Source organism: Petromyzon marinus, chromosome 40, assembly GCF_048934315.1.
Source record: "Petromyzon marinus isolate PM22_M1 ecotype Great Lakes invasive population chromosome 40, UKy_Petmar_22M1.pri1.0, whole genome shotgun sequence".
NCBI classification, from domain to species: domain Eukaryota; kingdom Metazoa; phylum Chordata; class Hyperoartia; order Petromyzontiformes; family Petromyzontidae; genus Petromyzon; species Petromyzon marinus.
In genome coordinates, this window is record NC_133706.1 from 3,616,307 (window position 1) to 3,631,793 (window position 15,487).

A 15,487-nucleotide genomic window follows, 5' to 3' on the forward strand; every position below is an offset into this window, starting at 1 on the left:
GTAGGAAACAATGTTGTTCCACGACATTGGTGCTGTAACGGCAAAGACTTTATCACCAATGCCAATTCTTGTTCTAGGGATAGTTAAAAGGTAATTAGACGGACGTTGTGAGTTTATTATTGGGGTTAATGAATTAGCGAAGTATTGTACAGCCCAAATTTTCCAAAAAGAATGATACGGATGAACATGGCCCAATGTAGATTTCTTCTCGCATCAAGCGAGGTAAGATAAAGTTTTAAGTAGATGTCACAATTATCACCCTCAAGGGAAAATACGTATAAATCTTAAGACAATTAAACAGTACGTTACATATGGTAACACTAATAAGCCATGCGCTCACCAGACGTGCGCATCAGTGTTACCATATTTACGTCAACCCCGGTCGGCGCGACTGACCAATCCAGGCGTTCTCGGGCGCGCAGTAGAATTCGTACAACGGATGCGCATGGGGGGGGGCTTCCTTGTCGGACGTTGCCATTGGTCAATCCGTCTCGAGGCCTCGCGTCACTATTGGCTGACGCTCCAAACCGGCCATCGTCCGTTGACCAATGGAGCGGCCGGCGTCGGCCGATCCGCGCTGGGAAATGAAAAGAACCTCTACAGACCACGGGCGCGGAAGGGCGGGGAGTCGCGGAAGGGCGAAAGGAGGCGGCAGTAGCAGCAGTAGCAGCGAGTCGTCTGGGGCACTACTTGAACGTTCAGTTTAATTAAAATCGTTCCCTTCAATCTACTCGTCAACGATGGCCGGAGTGAACTCGCTGGACGGGGTGAAGATGAAGATCAAGACGCTGCAGCAGCAGGCGGACGCGGCGGAGAGCCGCGCGGCCGAGCTGGAGCGCGCCGTGCGGGCCGAGGAGTCGGTGCGAGCGCAGGTGAGGCGATGGCGGGAGGGCGACTACGAGGAGGAGACAGGCTCGCACAAAGTTATAGAAGCGATTCGAGGTGACTTACAGGGAAACTTAAGAGGAGACTTCCAGGGAAATAGAAGTGACGAGGGGGCGACACGCAGGCGACTCGAGGAGATGAGTTGGCGACTCGAGAATATTCTGGGAGAGAGACCGGAGGTGACTTGCAGGCAACTCGAAAATTGTTGAGAAGGAAATAGAAGCAACCAGAGGTGACTTACGTGCAACTACAGTAAGGAGAGGTGGCTTGAAGACAAACTATATGCAACTTAGAGGCGACTAGAATGTATGTAAGCGACTGACTATCGCCTACAGACAACTGTATTCACCTTCTACACAGTGCGAACGTGAACCGTGACGCGACCCGTGGTACATGTACAGCGACTTGTGTCCCTGCACTGCTGGCTGAGGGCCTCCCCATGCCGTGCGGGTCATAGCTGTTATGTGACCATACTTCACCACGCTGGGCAGTGCGGGTTGGTAAAAGGCGGGATGCCACTGGGTGCCTGGATGTAACTCCAATGTAAACCATTCCTGCATCCCAACTCTATCCCCGTCACCGTATCTCCCACAGTTAGGGTCTCATTTAACTCACCCACACTCGCTCTTCGTTGAGTACAGCTCAAAATGGAACCGTAGCACTCACATATTAACAGCCAGCCAGATATATTACCCTGCTCCTAACCTTACCCCTTAACCTAAATATATCCTTGACCCACTCGTCCTAATTCATTTCCTTCAAATATAGCCCCAAGGCAGTCACAGTATCAGCCCCGGTTATACATCTCACACGGAGTTGAGCTGATTTAGTTGTAAAGTACTGCCTCTGGCAACCCGCACTGACCAGCGTGGGGAAGTATGGTCAAACAACCGCCATGACCATGCCGCATGCCTGCGTGCACAATGTGTTTGTGTGTATACTGTATATGCATCTCAATTTTGAAAGACCATATCGTTTTCATTAAAGAGATGTATCTCAATGGGCGCTCGCGCGGATATATAAGTGCAAGTTTTTGCCTCTCCAACAATAATTTTTGATTCAATATCTTGAATCTCTGTCGTGCACTGCATTGGTTGCGGTTGAAGTTTGATTTGTGCCGAGAGTGTTGGTGTCATTGTGCCATCATCTCAAGCCTCCACGGAGGGCAGATAGCAAGCAGCTGTCAGATGTTGAGTGCCATAAATGTTGAATTGAAAGTTGTACTGTCTGTATGTTTTACTTCTTTCGCATCGTCCGTAGCCAACGGTGCTAATAAATCCATGGACGAGGGCCCTCCCCACGCCCTGCGGGGGTCATTCGTTGATTTGGGCATATCTTAGCACCCTGGCTCGGTGCGGGTTTGGTGAAGGCGGGGAGCATAGATTCTCAGTACAACAATGGATGTTGTTCCACTGCCATTTTCGACACAATGTAGCCCCACATCAGCCTGTAACAGCCTCTGTGTGGGAGTTTAACAGCGGCGTTATAGTCATCCCCGAAAGAAAACGGAGTCATTACACAGGGTAATAAAATGTAATCATTTACAGCTTTTTTGTCAGTCCACTGCTAGATGAGTGCCTCCACATGCCGTGAGGATGGGGAGGGGGGGACTTGATTGACAAAGTCTTTACCAAGCCACGAAGCATGATATTTGCATAAAATGCCACCTACATGTAAATATTTTTACTTTTAAAGCTACACTTTGTTTAATTGGAGCGCATGGATGCTTTGACTTCATGCCGACCGGGGTGGTGAAGGCGGTGAGGGTATAATTGTAGAGTTATAAAAACATGAAGTGTGGAGGGAGGAGGAGTCGTGTGGACTCGGGGTCTGCTAGCTCAGACAGTGTGTGCACCGCAGAAATGTGTGGAATGCGCGTGTCATGCAAGGTGTGGCAGCCGGACCAGCAGCAGCCTCTCACTGTCTTAAGCCTCCCCCACCACCAACAGCCCCGCTGCAAAAAAAGACAAAGATCTTTTAGCCTTCACGTACTTTTGGGGAAAATGTTGTTAGCGAGTAGCACCTATGAAGAAGGTACGTTAAACGGGCGGTGGTCGGTGGCCAGCACTATCTCCGGCCGCCTTTATATCCCCAGTGGCAATGTATAATACACCGCACTAGTTACTCATTTGAGGAGGAAAAATCTAGGAGATGCCCAGGACCGGTTCAGATAATCGTCCCTTGGTGTTGGTGGCCGTGAGTGGGAATCGAACTCGGATCGCCGGGTTCATTGCGCGGTACGCTAACCACTACACTTCGGCTCTCCACTGCACTCGCACACATGCACAACACTTGTTGGAGGAATCATGAGGAAGAAATTCGTGTTAGAAACCTTGAGAAAGTAGAAGAAAGGCGCCCATGAATAGAAAGCACGTTGGTTGTTTCTGCACCCAGGGCTCCCATGCACCACGCCCTTCCTCTTCTCAAGGCTCCTCGCTCTGGGTGACTCACGTCCTGTGGGGGGAAGCGGTAGTCTAGTGGCCAATGCACTGCGCTATGAACCTTGCAACCCCGTTTCGATTACCACTCACAGCCAACACCAGTGACGATTATTTGAACCGGTCTTGGGCATCCCCTAGGTCGACTCAGCCTCAAGTTAGTACCTGGTGTGGTGTGTAATGATTGCCACTACGGAGATAAAGGCGGTCGGGCGTGGTGTTGGCCACCCACCCCTCGTATGCAGTGCCGGCCTTCATAGGTTCTCGCTAACAGCTCTTGCCCCAAAAGTTTGTTAAGGCTACACGAGGAATATTTGTCTTTGGACTCACGTCCTGTGCTGTGGCCGGAAGTTTCTCGGCTTGCGATGGCGGCCACGGCGTCAGTGAGTCGTGCAGACGTGCGTGGGTGTGGGTGTGTGTGCAGATTGTGTGTGCGTGCGGCTGGGGCATGTAGCCCGTATACCCAGCCACGGCATGCCCAAGCAGCTTCTGTACGACTGGATAGATGGGGCGAAACGGGCGCCGCACGGGCTAGAGAAGAGACGGACTGATGCGGTACAGGAGGATATGGAGCTGAGTGGGCTTTCCTGTTTGTGCGACCGGCCTCTATGAAGGAGGTTCGTGAAGGATGCTACTGGGCACTTGGAGGCAGTCGCCCCCCAAAATCAGCGGAGGGCAGATGAACTACGCTCATAACAACAAGGGTAGTTGCGGGTGGCAAAACACAGCAAGTTGGCACAGTAGGGGGCACAGGTGGTGCATCTGCCAGTCATCTAGTCAGTCAACCCCTGGCACCTGGGTCTGTCCTGTGACCTGGCAGGGAGCCTTTGACACTTCATGTGGCCTCAAAGTGCACATAGCCTGGCACAAGCGCTGTGGTGTTGCAACCACCACTTCGTGGTAAACACCAGTTGTATGAAGATGTTTCTGTGTAATTGTCTAAAAGATGTGCAAGCATGTCTGATTGTTTTTATGAGAAGATGTGTGATAGTGTAGCAGTTGGCATGCTTCGCTACGAACCTAGTGACCCGAGTTCGATTTCCGCTCATGGTCAACACTAGGGACCAATATCTAAACCGGTCCTGGGCCTCCCCTAGGTTATCTCAACCTCATGTGTACCCAGTGCAGTGTGTAAACGTCGCCGCTAGGGAGACAAAGGTGGCTAAGTGTGGTGCTGCCCACTCACCCCCGCGTGTGCCTTGCTGACCTTCATAGGGGCTTTGTTGACAGCACTTGCCCCAACCGTTTGTTAAAGGCTATACGGGGGATCTTTGTCTTTATACTTTTGTACAAATGTGTGTGATTGAAAAGTGTCTGAAATTGGTTCTAAGTTTGTACGTGAATAAGTATTTTTCTCTATCCTTGAGAGAACTCAGAGACTAGGGTGAGTCTAATTTGATAGTGACCTGGGTCTCCACAATGGCAAACTCATAAAAAAATACAATGAAGCAAATACAAAACAGAAGAAAACAGCTGTCGCATTAGAAATCTAAAATATTGCACAAACTTAAATCATTGTTAAATAATCAATTATCTGTCGTGCAAGCTGGCTTGTGCAGATGGATTTTAGACTTTGCAGGACAATTACAATTAAGTTACAGAAACATTAAAGAGATAGAGGGCTGACTGTTGTCGTAATATGTAAATGGACACGAATGTACGAGTCGAATCCAATTGCTGGTGAAGTTTTAAAGAATTGACAGTTGCATGTCAAAGTGATTTTGATGGGAGCGCAACAAAGGACATGTTTAAAGTTAAGGCATTCCCAGTGTTTGTGACATTCATAGAGTATGAGTGGAAACCATGCAAACCATTTTCCTTGGAACAGTGTGCTTTCGTCTTGTGGGGCTTTTTAGCTTTAAAGTATGATGGCCCTGAATGTAAGGGGCTGTGTTATGCGAGTTTTGTGTATATCTATTAGAGATGTAGGTTTGAAGATTGTGTGTCTGAAAGCATCTATACGTTTACATACAGGCATGTATGTCTTAAGTGTGACTGAAAGTGTGTTTTTGTGAGTGAGTGTCCATGTGGGGAGCGGTAGCGTAGTGGGTAGCACTGTGCTATGCACCCGGTGACCCGAGTTAAATTCTCACTCAAAACCAATAACAGCTGCGAATATACGAACCGGTCCTGGGCCTCCTCCAGGGTGGCTCAGCCTTAAATGTTTAATCCATCGGGCACTGGGGACGCGAAGGCTGGGCATGGTGATGTCCACCCACCCGTCATGTGTCGTCCTGGCTATAATAGGTGCTCGTTAAAAATCTGTCACTTTCCCATACATTCTGTCACTTTCACATTCAGTCTGTTCGGCTATATGGGGAATGGGGGGGTGTCTTTGTCTCGTGTGTGTATTCTTTCTCTTGCCCTGACCTTGGTGAGCATTGCCATCAATACAACAGCTGCTGTTGGCTGTGGACAGCTTCAGCGGATGCCCTCGTATCACTCATCTGTTTACTCCCTGTAAGCCAATGTTTGACCAGGATGGTGAAGAATGGTCAAACCTACCCTCATAATCAGCATTGCATGGGGAGGTCTTCATCCAGGCGTGAATTGCTACAGGGCTGTGCATTAAATTACCTCTGGATTTGTATTGGACACCCGATTTCCAGACTGCTGCCCTATATACTGTGCTGTCAGGCTTAATTTTAATGAATTTCTGTTCAGCACTAAAACCACAATGACTTTGTTCATAATTGATGTTCAGCATGCTCAAAGATTTGTATACCACGTGACAGTTCAATTTGTTTGGCTGTATTAAGTGGTGGAGGACCTTTACGACACATCTTGTCAGATCATTACGTAGCATAACCCGACAAATTCATTACAAATCGTAACATTGACAGTGAAAACTTACACGCATTAGTTAACAATGACTCGTTTTCGACGTTGCCTCCTTTAACTGGCTGATTTGACTTGCCGGCATGTTCTGTTTATTCAGAATTGGAAAGTATTGCTATTGTTTCCCCTGGAGAATGCCTTCTAGTGCTTTGTCAGTTGTGTAACCATTTGCCCATAGAACCACTGCTTTGTTTTAAATTCTCAGTTCTGCTGCACTGTTTCATTAAGTCTTAAAGGAAGCTGGCCCCATTAGAAACAAGACTAATTTTCAGCTCTCTGTGAATTAACTGCTGGATGAAGGTCTCTCCACGATGTTGACATATACCATTGTTTATTTACATGTTGGTGCTGTTGTTGCCCTATAATTGTTCAAATAGTAGATTTTTTTGTAATTTTGAAGGTAAATCTGCCTGAGACGATTAGCCACTGCAGGGAATTTAATATTTAACTTTGCTCTAATGTATGATTTATGTTTGCAATAATTTTGAATCTCGTGTGATAACAGTTGTTTTTGTTATTTCTATTTACTTAATTATTGTAATTTTACTAATATTTGCTCACACTTGAAAGTTAGGCTTATCCTAGTCTATTGAGTTCACCTGCTTAAACAAAACGGACTTTAAACTTAACCTATGCTTCATCACCTTTGTGAGTGTGGGTTGATAAAGGCCAGGTAGCTTTAGCCCAGTTCAGATATCACCACTAATACTTATGTTAGCCTAGGCCTGGAATCAAACTCGGGTGGCCGGTTTTGTCGTGCAGTGTGCTAACTTCCCAGTAAGGAATTACTTCATCCTAAATACAATTTCCAGTGATATTACAATTGTGTTGCAGTAATTCTCATCGCATATTGTAACCCAATTTGGAGAGTCTTAATATTTATTATGGTTGTGGTACAACGGCTAATGCAGTGTTTATTTAAAGCCGTCAAAGAGGAGCGCATTGTTTCAAGAGTCTCATTTATTATTAGCATCATGTACTGCGGCTCTCCGTGATAGGACATTTATGGTCATAACCCGACGGTAATCTGCATTTTGTCATTTGACCTGGCGAAAGCTCTTCACCACCATCTCAGCCAAGTTAACTCATAGGTTTTTGCAGTCAATGTTATGTTCCATAATATAGATTTGGGTGAGGCCTCGCTATGATCAAACCAGATCTGAAAACAAAAATGAGGCGGTGTTATGGGTGAAGGTTTTTAGTTTTCGTAAAAACAACTCGGAAGATGTGACCACTAGGATCAATAATTCGATTGGGGAGCTTAGCGGATTAGAGTACTTGATTTTGACTTGTAAATTACAAGGGTTGGATTGTTCAAATTCCATCCCTGCAGAGTGGCGACGTCACCAGAAATTGCGGTCCAAGTGGGTCTAGAAAAACCTATTAAGTCATTCAAAGACACATAAGTCACGATACATATGGGTATGTATACAGTATACTTCTATACCAATTAGTATATTGAATTGTGCATAGAGAAGTTAATAAAGAATTAAAGCTTTCGTGACTGCATAAATTACTCATTGTTTTTTTCGGTAAAGTCACGTATGTAGAAATACAATAAAATTTTATTTTAATATAATAATTATAACCGGTTTATAGAACTAAGATGGCAACATTTAATATAATGAAACGAATGGGACCGAACAAACGAGACAGATTATAAAAACGAGATGAAACAAAACAGTCGGTTCTTGATTCACTTAATGACCTGAGTCGTGGCGGTTCATCGGTTCGTGGGCGGTGACACGACCCAGTGAGAGGGCATTCACTGCTTGTCGCAGAGGTTTGCAGTTCGAATCCGACAGGCTGCCCCAATTAATCATGCGGCTGCATTCGTCATGAAATACTATGCGCTGTCTGTTTTACAAAGAATCAGAATCTTTATTTAAACTGGAGGAGGAATCTGATGAGCTATGAAGTTCTTTTTCACATGTCCAGTAGGGGTGGGGTCAGCATGTTACAACAACAAACAATACAAAACGATAAGAGTGCAAAGTAGAGAAAAGGTACGCAAGTTATTAACAATAAATAAATAAACATATAAAGTGTATTAGCACATTGCATAAGTACATACATACCTATTCTTGGTTCTTTCAGTAAAGTCATGTAGAAGGGAAACAATAAAATAATCAAAATATAAAACATAAATAAAAAAAGTATAAAGATTATTATTTTATTGTTTCCCTTCTACGTGACTTTACCGAAAGAACCAAGAATATGAATCCCTGCAGTCACGAAAGCTTGCAATAAAAATTTACAGACATACCTGCTGATTTTTCAACACTAAATGCAAGCTTGGGCAAGGCAGCAAAACAACAGCTAAAGTCCCAAACCACATCAAGACAACCTGCAGTTCCACAATTAAATTTAATTAAAAAGGATACACGGCTAAGGATTAAAGTTACAAATCACATTTGCAAATGTGGTTGTATCCAGTCCTAATCTTCTGCTTTGGGATATTTTTGAAGCAAGATTTACAATGTTAAGGGAGGAAACAAGGTTGTTCCAAAAGTTGCTGCTGCAATGGCAAAGGCTTTGTCACCAATTCCAATTCTTGGGATAGCTAAAAGGCAATTAGATGGACGTATCTCATCGCTTTTTAACGTCCACTCACAGCAGGACCCTCCGGAAAAAGTCTTGAGACTCAGCGAAACTCTCCTGGGTGAACAAGTGTAATAACAGAAATGAATAAAGTTGATATTGTAGGCAGGGTAAATCGTTAGATTGTCATTTATCACCAGTCGCTATTGTGGTTGTGCAAGCACGGTGGCCCACATTCTCAACATACGGCTGATTAATTATGGAATAAATTCAACCCCCGAGGGCGAAGAAAGTTGCCATAGGCCAGATATGTCAAGCATAATATAATCACTTCACATGTAGCCAGTGATTTTTAAAGAGCTTGGGTGAACACATGTGGAGGCGTTGTATTAGAGCTGGGCTATAATCCGATTACTTTATTGAGGGATTCCTCCACTGATTACCAGGTTGATCGATCAAATAATCCGAAAGGTGATGATAGTTGGGGAGAGGAGTAAAAAAAGTGTTCCTTTTGTCCCTGCAAGTGCAGCTGAATGTAAAGTGATGGATGGGGTTTGGTGACATCACCAGCTTCATCATTGGCCATGTCACGCTTGTCACTGCTTATAGGCGGGTTTTCTGTCTTAAGGATGCCGAAGTAATCAGCAACGAAGTGGACAATTACAATTTTTAAATCCACGATTAGGCCCAGTTCTGATGAAAATTTAGGTAATGCTTTGTAAGTGGTGAGCGTACACGTGCAGGCATTGTATTGAATGGATTCATATGTTTTTTGATTGGTAAATATATTTTTTGGGTTGGGCGAACCCAGTGTGCGGCCTAACTCAAACATCAATTTGTACGTGTGTTTAGCGATGGAAGGAAATGGGAGAACCCGGAGGAAACTCATGCAGCACAGGGTGGAGAGAACATAGACTCCACACGAACAGGCATCTGAGTTGGGAATCGAACCCGGGGCCTTGCTGCACTGCCACCACCCTGCCTCTGCTGACTCCGAGGTTTTGCTAACCCGCGAGTGAAATGTTCCCCCTGCCCCGGCAGGCGGAGGCGAAGGCGGCGCAGCTGCGCGACATGATTGCGGAAAAGGAGGAGAAGCTGGACACCACGCTGGAGCAGCTCAACAGCGCGCTGCGGCGTCTTGAAGAGGCCGAGAAGGTGGCGGACGAAAGCAAGCGGTGAGTGCTGACTACTGCAGTACTTCTTTGGTTCTTTCGGTAAAGTCACGTAGAATGAGAATAAAATAATAAATTGATAAAATAAAATAACACAATAATATTCTCACGACGTTTCGGCCACAACACAAGCGGCCTTCATCAGGTGAAGGGGACGAGACTGTCTGGAGGACAGCGCTGATGCAGTATGGACTCGTACTACCCTCCGCTGACTTACATAGAGCTGACTCGTACTACCCTTGACTGACTTGCACAGAACTGACTAATACAGTACTGATTTACACTTCAATGACTTATGCAGACATGACTTAGACGGCATTAATTTAACACGTAATATGTCACAGCCAGAGTAATTCATAATTATTTTTGGGTTAGGCCATGTAATGATCCGACCAAATTTGTGCCATTAAGACCCCTTCACCACCGAACATGGTCAAACAAATGAAATTGTCATATGCACAAGCTTTTAACAACGTGCCAATTATTATTCCTTGCCCCGTGTATCGATAGTTACATTTTAATGTGCAATTTTAATGAGGGACTGTGTAAACCTTCCCGTTTGTCAGGGTTGTTCCATTGGGGGATTTTCCAGGTAAATGATTTTGATTGCGTTTTCTTCATTCACAAATCTGCGATTTACTTAGCTAATTCATCAACCTCATTGTCAAACGAAAGAAACATAAGACGTTCATCTAATTGCCTTTTAACTATACCGAAAGCAAGAATTTGAATAGGTGACAAAGCCTTTGCCGTTGCAGAACCAGTGTTTTGGAACAACCTTGTTTCTTCCCTTAACATTGTAAATCTTCCTTCAAAAATGTCCTGAAGCTGATCATTGCTGGATACAACCATATTTGCGAATGTGATTTGTAACATTGATCCTTACCTGTGTAGCGATAGTTACATTTTAATGGGCAATTTTATTGAGGGACTGTGTCTGGGTGTGGTCTGAGACCGTGTTATTCTTTTGCTGCCTTGCCTAAGTTTGCATTTAGTGTTGAAAAATTGACTAGAATTTATGTACGTATGTAATTTTTACAAATATACTTTTTTTACACGCTTTTTATTAACTCACTGTTGTTGTATCCTCAAATCTTCTAACTAAATATTTACCCACTTCCCAATGTGGTATCGACTGCAAACTTGGTAAACTTATGTCATATTGATGACAATACTATATTCTATCATAAAAAAAAAACATTTTAAAACATAATTTTTTATATGTTGTGTTTTGGCTTGGCTCTAATTGTCCACGCTCAACTGACGTTGGCTGTAATTGGCCACGGTCCCCCTTACGTCGTGGCAAGCTTCGGGGCCACTTCCTGGAGTCGTGGAGTTCTTCCATTGCTAGTACGGTACATTTCATTAAAGCGTGTTAACATTTTTTTTATTTTACTTGATATATATTGTTAGTGACTTGCTTACCTTTTTCTCTATTTGGTGCGCATATCGTTTTTTGTAATGCCCCGACTGGACATCTGCAAAAACAACTTCATAGCTCATTGGATTCCACCTGCAGTCTAAATAAAGATTCGGATTCTGATTGTCTCTGCTCGCCCATCGCTTCAGTTGAAGAACAATCCTCACAACCGCGTTTCGCATTGATCGTTACGTGTCGAGCAAAACTGCAGGAATGATCAATGCTGCGGGATACACGAGCTCCCCCGTCTCTTGCTCTCTCAGAGCCACTCCATGCCGGCACTAACGTGGGGCACATCGCCACCTTGTCGTTGTCGCACAGACAAAGATCCCTCGTATAGCCTTCACAGACTGTTGGGGCAAGTGCTGTTAGTGAGCACCTATGAAGGCCGGCACGGCACGAGGGGGTGGGTGGCCAGCACCACGCCTGGCTGCCTTTGTCTTTCCAGTGCCATGTTTACACACTGCACCAGGTACTAATTTGAGGCGGAGTCGCCCGAAGGGAGGCCCAGGACCGGTTCAAGATGAACGTCCACTGGTGTTGGTGACCGTAAGCGGGAATCGAAACCCGGGTGGGCGGGGTCTGCAGTGCAGCGAGCTAACCGTTGCTCTGCCGCTCGTTACCACTCGTGTGCAGGGGCACGCGTGTCATCGAGTCGCGCGCTGTCAAGGAGCTGCAGCGTCTGGGGCGCCAAGAGGACCAGCTGCGCGAGGCCAAGATGATCGCGGAGAACGCTGACCGCAAGTTTGAGGAGGTGCGCGATAGAGCTGGGGAGTAAAAAACAAACGACTTCACCATACCCGCACTGACCAACTTGATCAAGTATCTTTTTATTTATTATGACTTTTTATTTTACCAGGTAAAGCCCACTGACCTATTAGCTCTTTTTCGGAAGCAACTTTGCCACAAGTGATAGCTCAAGTGGCTTATGTGTAAATTTATAGAAGCAGCCAAATAATCTTAACCCGTGTGTCTAAATGTGGAGGGAAAAACCAAAGGACCCAGAGAAAAATCTATGCAACCATGGGGAGGACATGCAAACTCTAAATAGACAGGCATCGTCAAGGTCGGGATCCAACTCAGGACCTCCTGCATACCAGGCGAAGGTGATAACATCTCGCCACTGCGGAACCCTGAGTGGTGATGTCATCAGAGAATGCGGTTCAAGTGGGTTTAGAAAAACTTACTACATCATTAAAAGAGGTGTGCGATAGAGCTGAGCTGTCCCATTATATTTATCTGTTGTATTATCATTATTATTATCGTTACCCGATTTTATCCAGGAAAGTCTCACTGAGACTCCCAAGACTTTTTCAGGAGGGTCCTGCTAAGCTTTAGTCGGATAATGACGTTTGCTTCGGTGTTTCCAAATTAAGTATTTTTATAATGACAAATTTAGACCATGACACCTTCCCACAAAACAGTCCGCTATTTGTCAAATAACATCACGGGATCTTTAACATCCACTGTGAAGCAGACTGTAATTTATGGTTAATATACAACTTGCTATTAACCAGGGTAGACTGCTAGATTCAAACTGCGAACCTCTGCAACAAACGGTGAACACGCTATCCCTCGGTGGTGCTGACGTCCTGCGGATTTTACCGATACACCCAAAGCACACATCGAGTTTCTCAAATGTGTGATACGAAGCCTCTGGTGTTGGCTAAACATTCCAATACAGGTATCCTTCGATTTACGAACGTTCGGTTTACGAAATTTTATGTTAAAGATTTGCACAATTACAGACACTTTTCCATTAATGAAATCTAATTTCCACATTGATTAAATTTCACATGGCACACGCCGTGGGATCAAACAAGAGCCACTCGAGATGCTGCATCATCCATCCGCAACAGTGTCACGGTATTCTTACAGTACAACAGTAACGTCTCCACATCACCTTTAACAGTTATTCCAACATGCGGATCTTCTGTTGCGTTCCCTAAAAAGGTTAATTATAACGATCCACTGCAACGTAGCGGATACATTGTACTGGACATGCACTAATGAAACAGGCTTAGACGTGGCAAAAAAATATTTTCTTTTAATTCTACAGGGCACTAGCTAACTGCAGTGAAGCGCCAGCTGAGATATTCATTTATCAGTTTTGGGGAACGATTTTACTCAACTCCCGTTCTTCAGGGTTTGCCGGACACACCTTTAAGAAGGGGAGTTGAATCAAATGTATTTATGAAATTGATATTGCTGTTTGGCACGTGAAGATCTGGGCTGACAGTTCACTGCAGGTTAGCGTGCCGTAGCTTTTGAAAACATGGACGTGCGAGGTGTTTTTATTTTCACAAGCCGCATGTCAGGAGATAAGACCGCGTCTCTGCCAAAGGCTGGTGGGGAAGCACCACTCGTGTCGTGTGACGGATGATGAGAGTCGCCGTTGTGTGAGCATTTGTGCGTTTCACCTTCAGACAACAGACACAATCTGTGTCAATGTTGATGGGGTGTCTCTGTCAGCAGTAATTATGTGGCCATGCTCCACCACACTATTTCTGTCTCTCAAGCTCCATGCCCTTTTGGTCCTCTGTCGTTGGTCATGTGAGACAACTCGAGGCTCCAGCTTAAACTCTGTGGTGTGGAGGAGACAAAGGATCTGATTCAATTGGACATTTTATCTCCCCCCCCCTATCTGGGTTTCCGTGGGAGACAGGCGGTCGGGCGTTCCGCCAGCCGCAGCAGCACCACCTGACGGCAAGCCCTTTGCCATCAGTATGTTCGAGTTATAGGGGGGAAGTCTTTGTGTTTACCGTTGTGTGTGTGTGTGATCCACACAGGCAACTAACAAGTTTGTCCACCTGGAGAGTGAAATGGATAAGTTGGACGATCATGCCAAGCATTCAGAATTGTAAGTTACAATTCATCCTCACTGGATTTTATTCTGACTTCTCTGATCTTGTTCTGAAGCTGTTTGGAGCAGTTTCAGGTGGCGGAGGGATCTTAACAGTGCCTCCTTGTTATTATTCTTAGCTCTTTCGGTAAAGTCACGTTGAAGGGAAACAATAAAATATTAAAATATATATAAAAAATAAAAAAAATTCTTACGACGTTTCGACCATAACACACACCATAACGGTCGTCATCGGTGATGACGATCGTTTGTGTTATGGTCGAAACGTCGTGAGCATTTTTATTGTTTTATATATATACTTTATTATTTTATTGTTTCCCTTCAACGTGACTTTACCGAAAGAGCTAAGAATATGAATTACTGCAGTCACGAAAGCTTTAAATCAAAATGTAGTGCCTCCTTGGTCAGATCATTACATGGCCTAACCCAAAAGTTAATTGTAATTCATAACATTAGCTGGAAAAACCTACGTGTCATTATAAGTCATGTCTACATGGCTGCCACTGCTTTGATTTTTTAAAATTCTGTGTAATTTGGTCAGAGGCTTGTCAGTATACTGTACATATATAGCGATGTATACAAAACACGTGTGTGTACGCGACACACTGCAGCCTGTGTTAGTGCTGGGAACTTGCGATTGCCTGCCGATTATCGCATGTTGGTGCCAAGTTGCAAAGTGTGTTCTGGTTAGAACCGGGCATGGCAATGGGGTGAGTGTTGCAGATTCCAAGCGTTAACAGAGTGATTTGGGAGATGGGGTTGAGTGCTAGGGTTCTGGTTATGGTGAGAAATAAGGGATGGTGCTTGGGTGGTAGAGTCTGGTGTTAGGTTATGGTTGTACGGTTGGTTTATTGTGTCGAGCTAGTGTTAGGATCTGGTCGACTGGTTAAGAAACGTAAGCAGGCTTGGACAGGGATACGTTGCTATAAGGGATGGATGGGACAGTGGTCACATAAAAATAGTGGCAACTCAGGAATGGAATTTCACTTTTGGCATTCACGGCGCTCGTGATGTATGCCTTGCCGAGAAGGCATTGTCTGCGCTCACCGTGAACCCTCAGTCGAGATCAGGGGTCCCCCACCGGCTGTCCGCAAGGCCGTGGTAAAGTGGTATGCGGAGCTATTGCAGATGCTTTTATGTTTAAAAAAAAAATAATGCCAATTCTATCTTATTGTGCTCGTCACACAACGAGCAGCATCAGATAACCAATTAAAACAAGTCAATTAAACACTTTTGAAGAGTTTGCATGGCTTTTTAATAGACATTGGACAGAGATTTTGAATGTAGTTTTAATTTTGAAAAATATGTGAGTGGCGCAGGGGTCGTCTGC

The 15,487-nt window shown here is 44.8% G+C and overlaps 1 protein-coding gene across 1 annotated transcript in view; it reads left to right on the forward strand.

Moving 5' to 3' along the window:
* Positions 1 to 599: 599 nt before the first annotated feature.
* The window catches only part of LOC116950645 (tropomyosin-like), a 33,269-nt gene continuing 18,381 nt past the window's right edge, over positions 600 to 15,487 (forward strand). The window contains exons 1-4 of the mRNA XM_032968570.2: positions 600 to 872; positions 9,744 to 9,877; positions 11,931 to 12,048; positions 14,084 to 14,154. Of these exons, the coding sequence (XP_032824461.1) occupies positions 741 to 872; positions 9,744 to 9,877; positions 11,931 to 12,048; positions 14,084 to 14,154 (455 nt within the window). The 5' untranslated portion in view covers positions 600 to 740. The remainder of the gene's footprint in view (positions 873 to 9,743; positions 9,878 to 11,930; positions 12,049 to 14,083; positions 14,155 to 15,487) is intronic.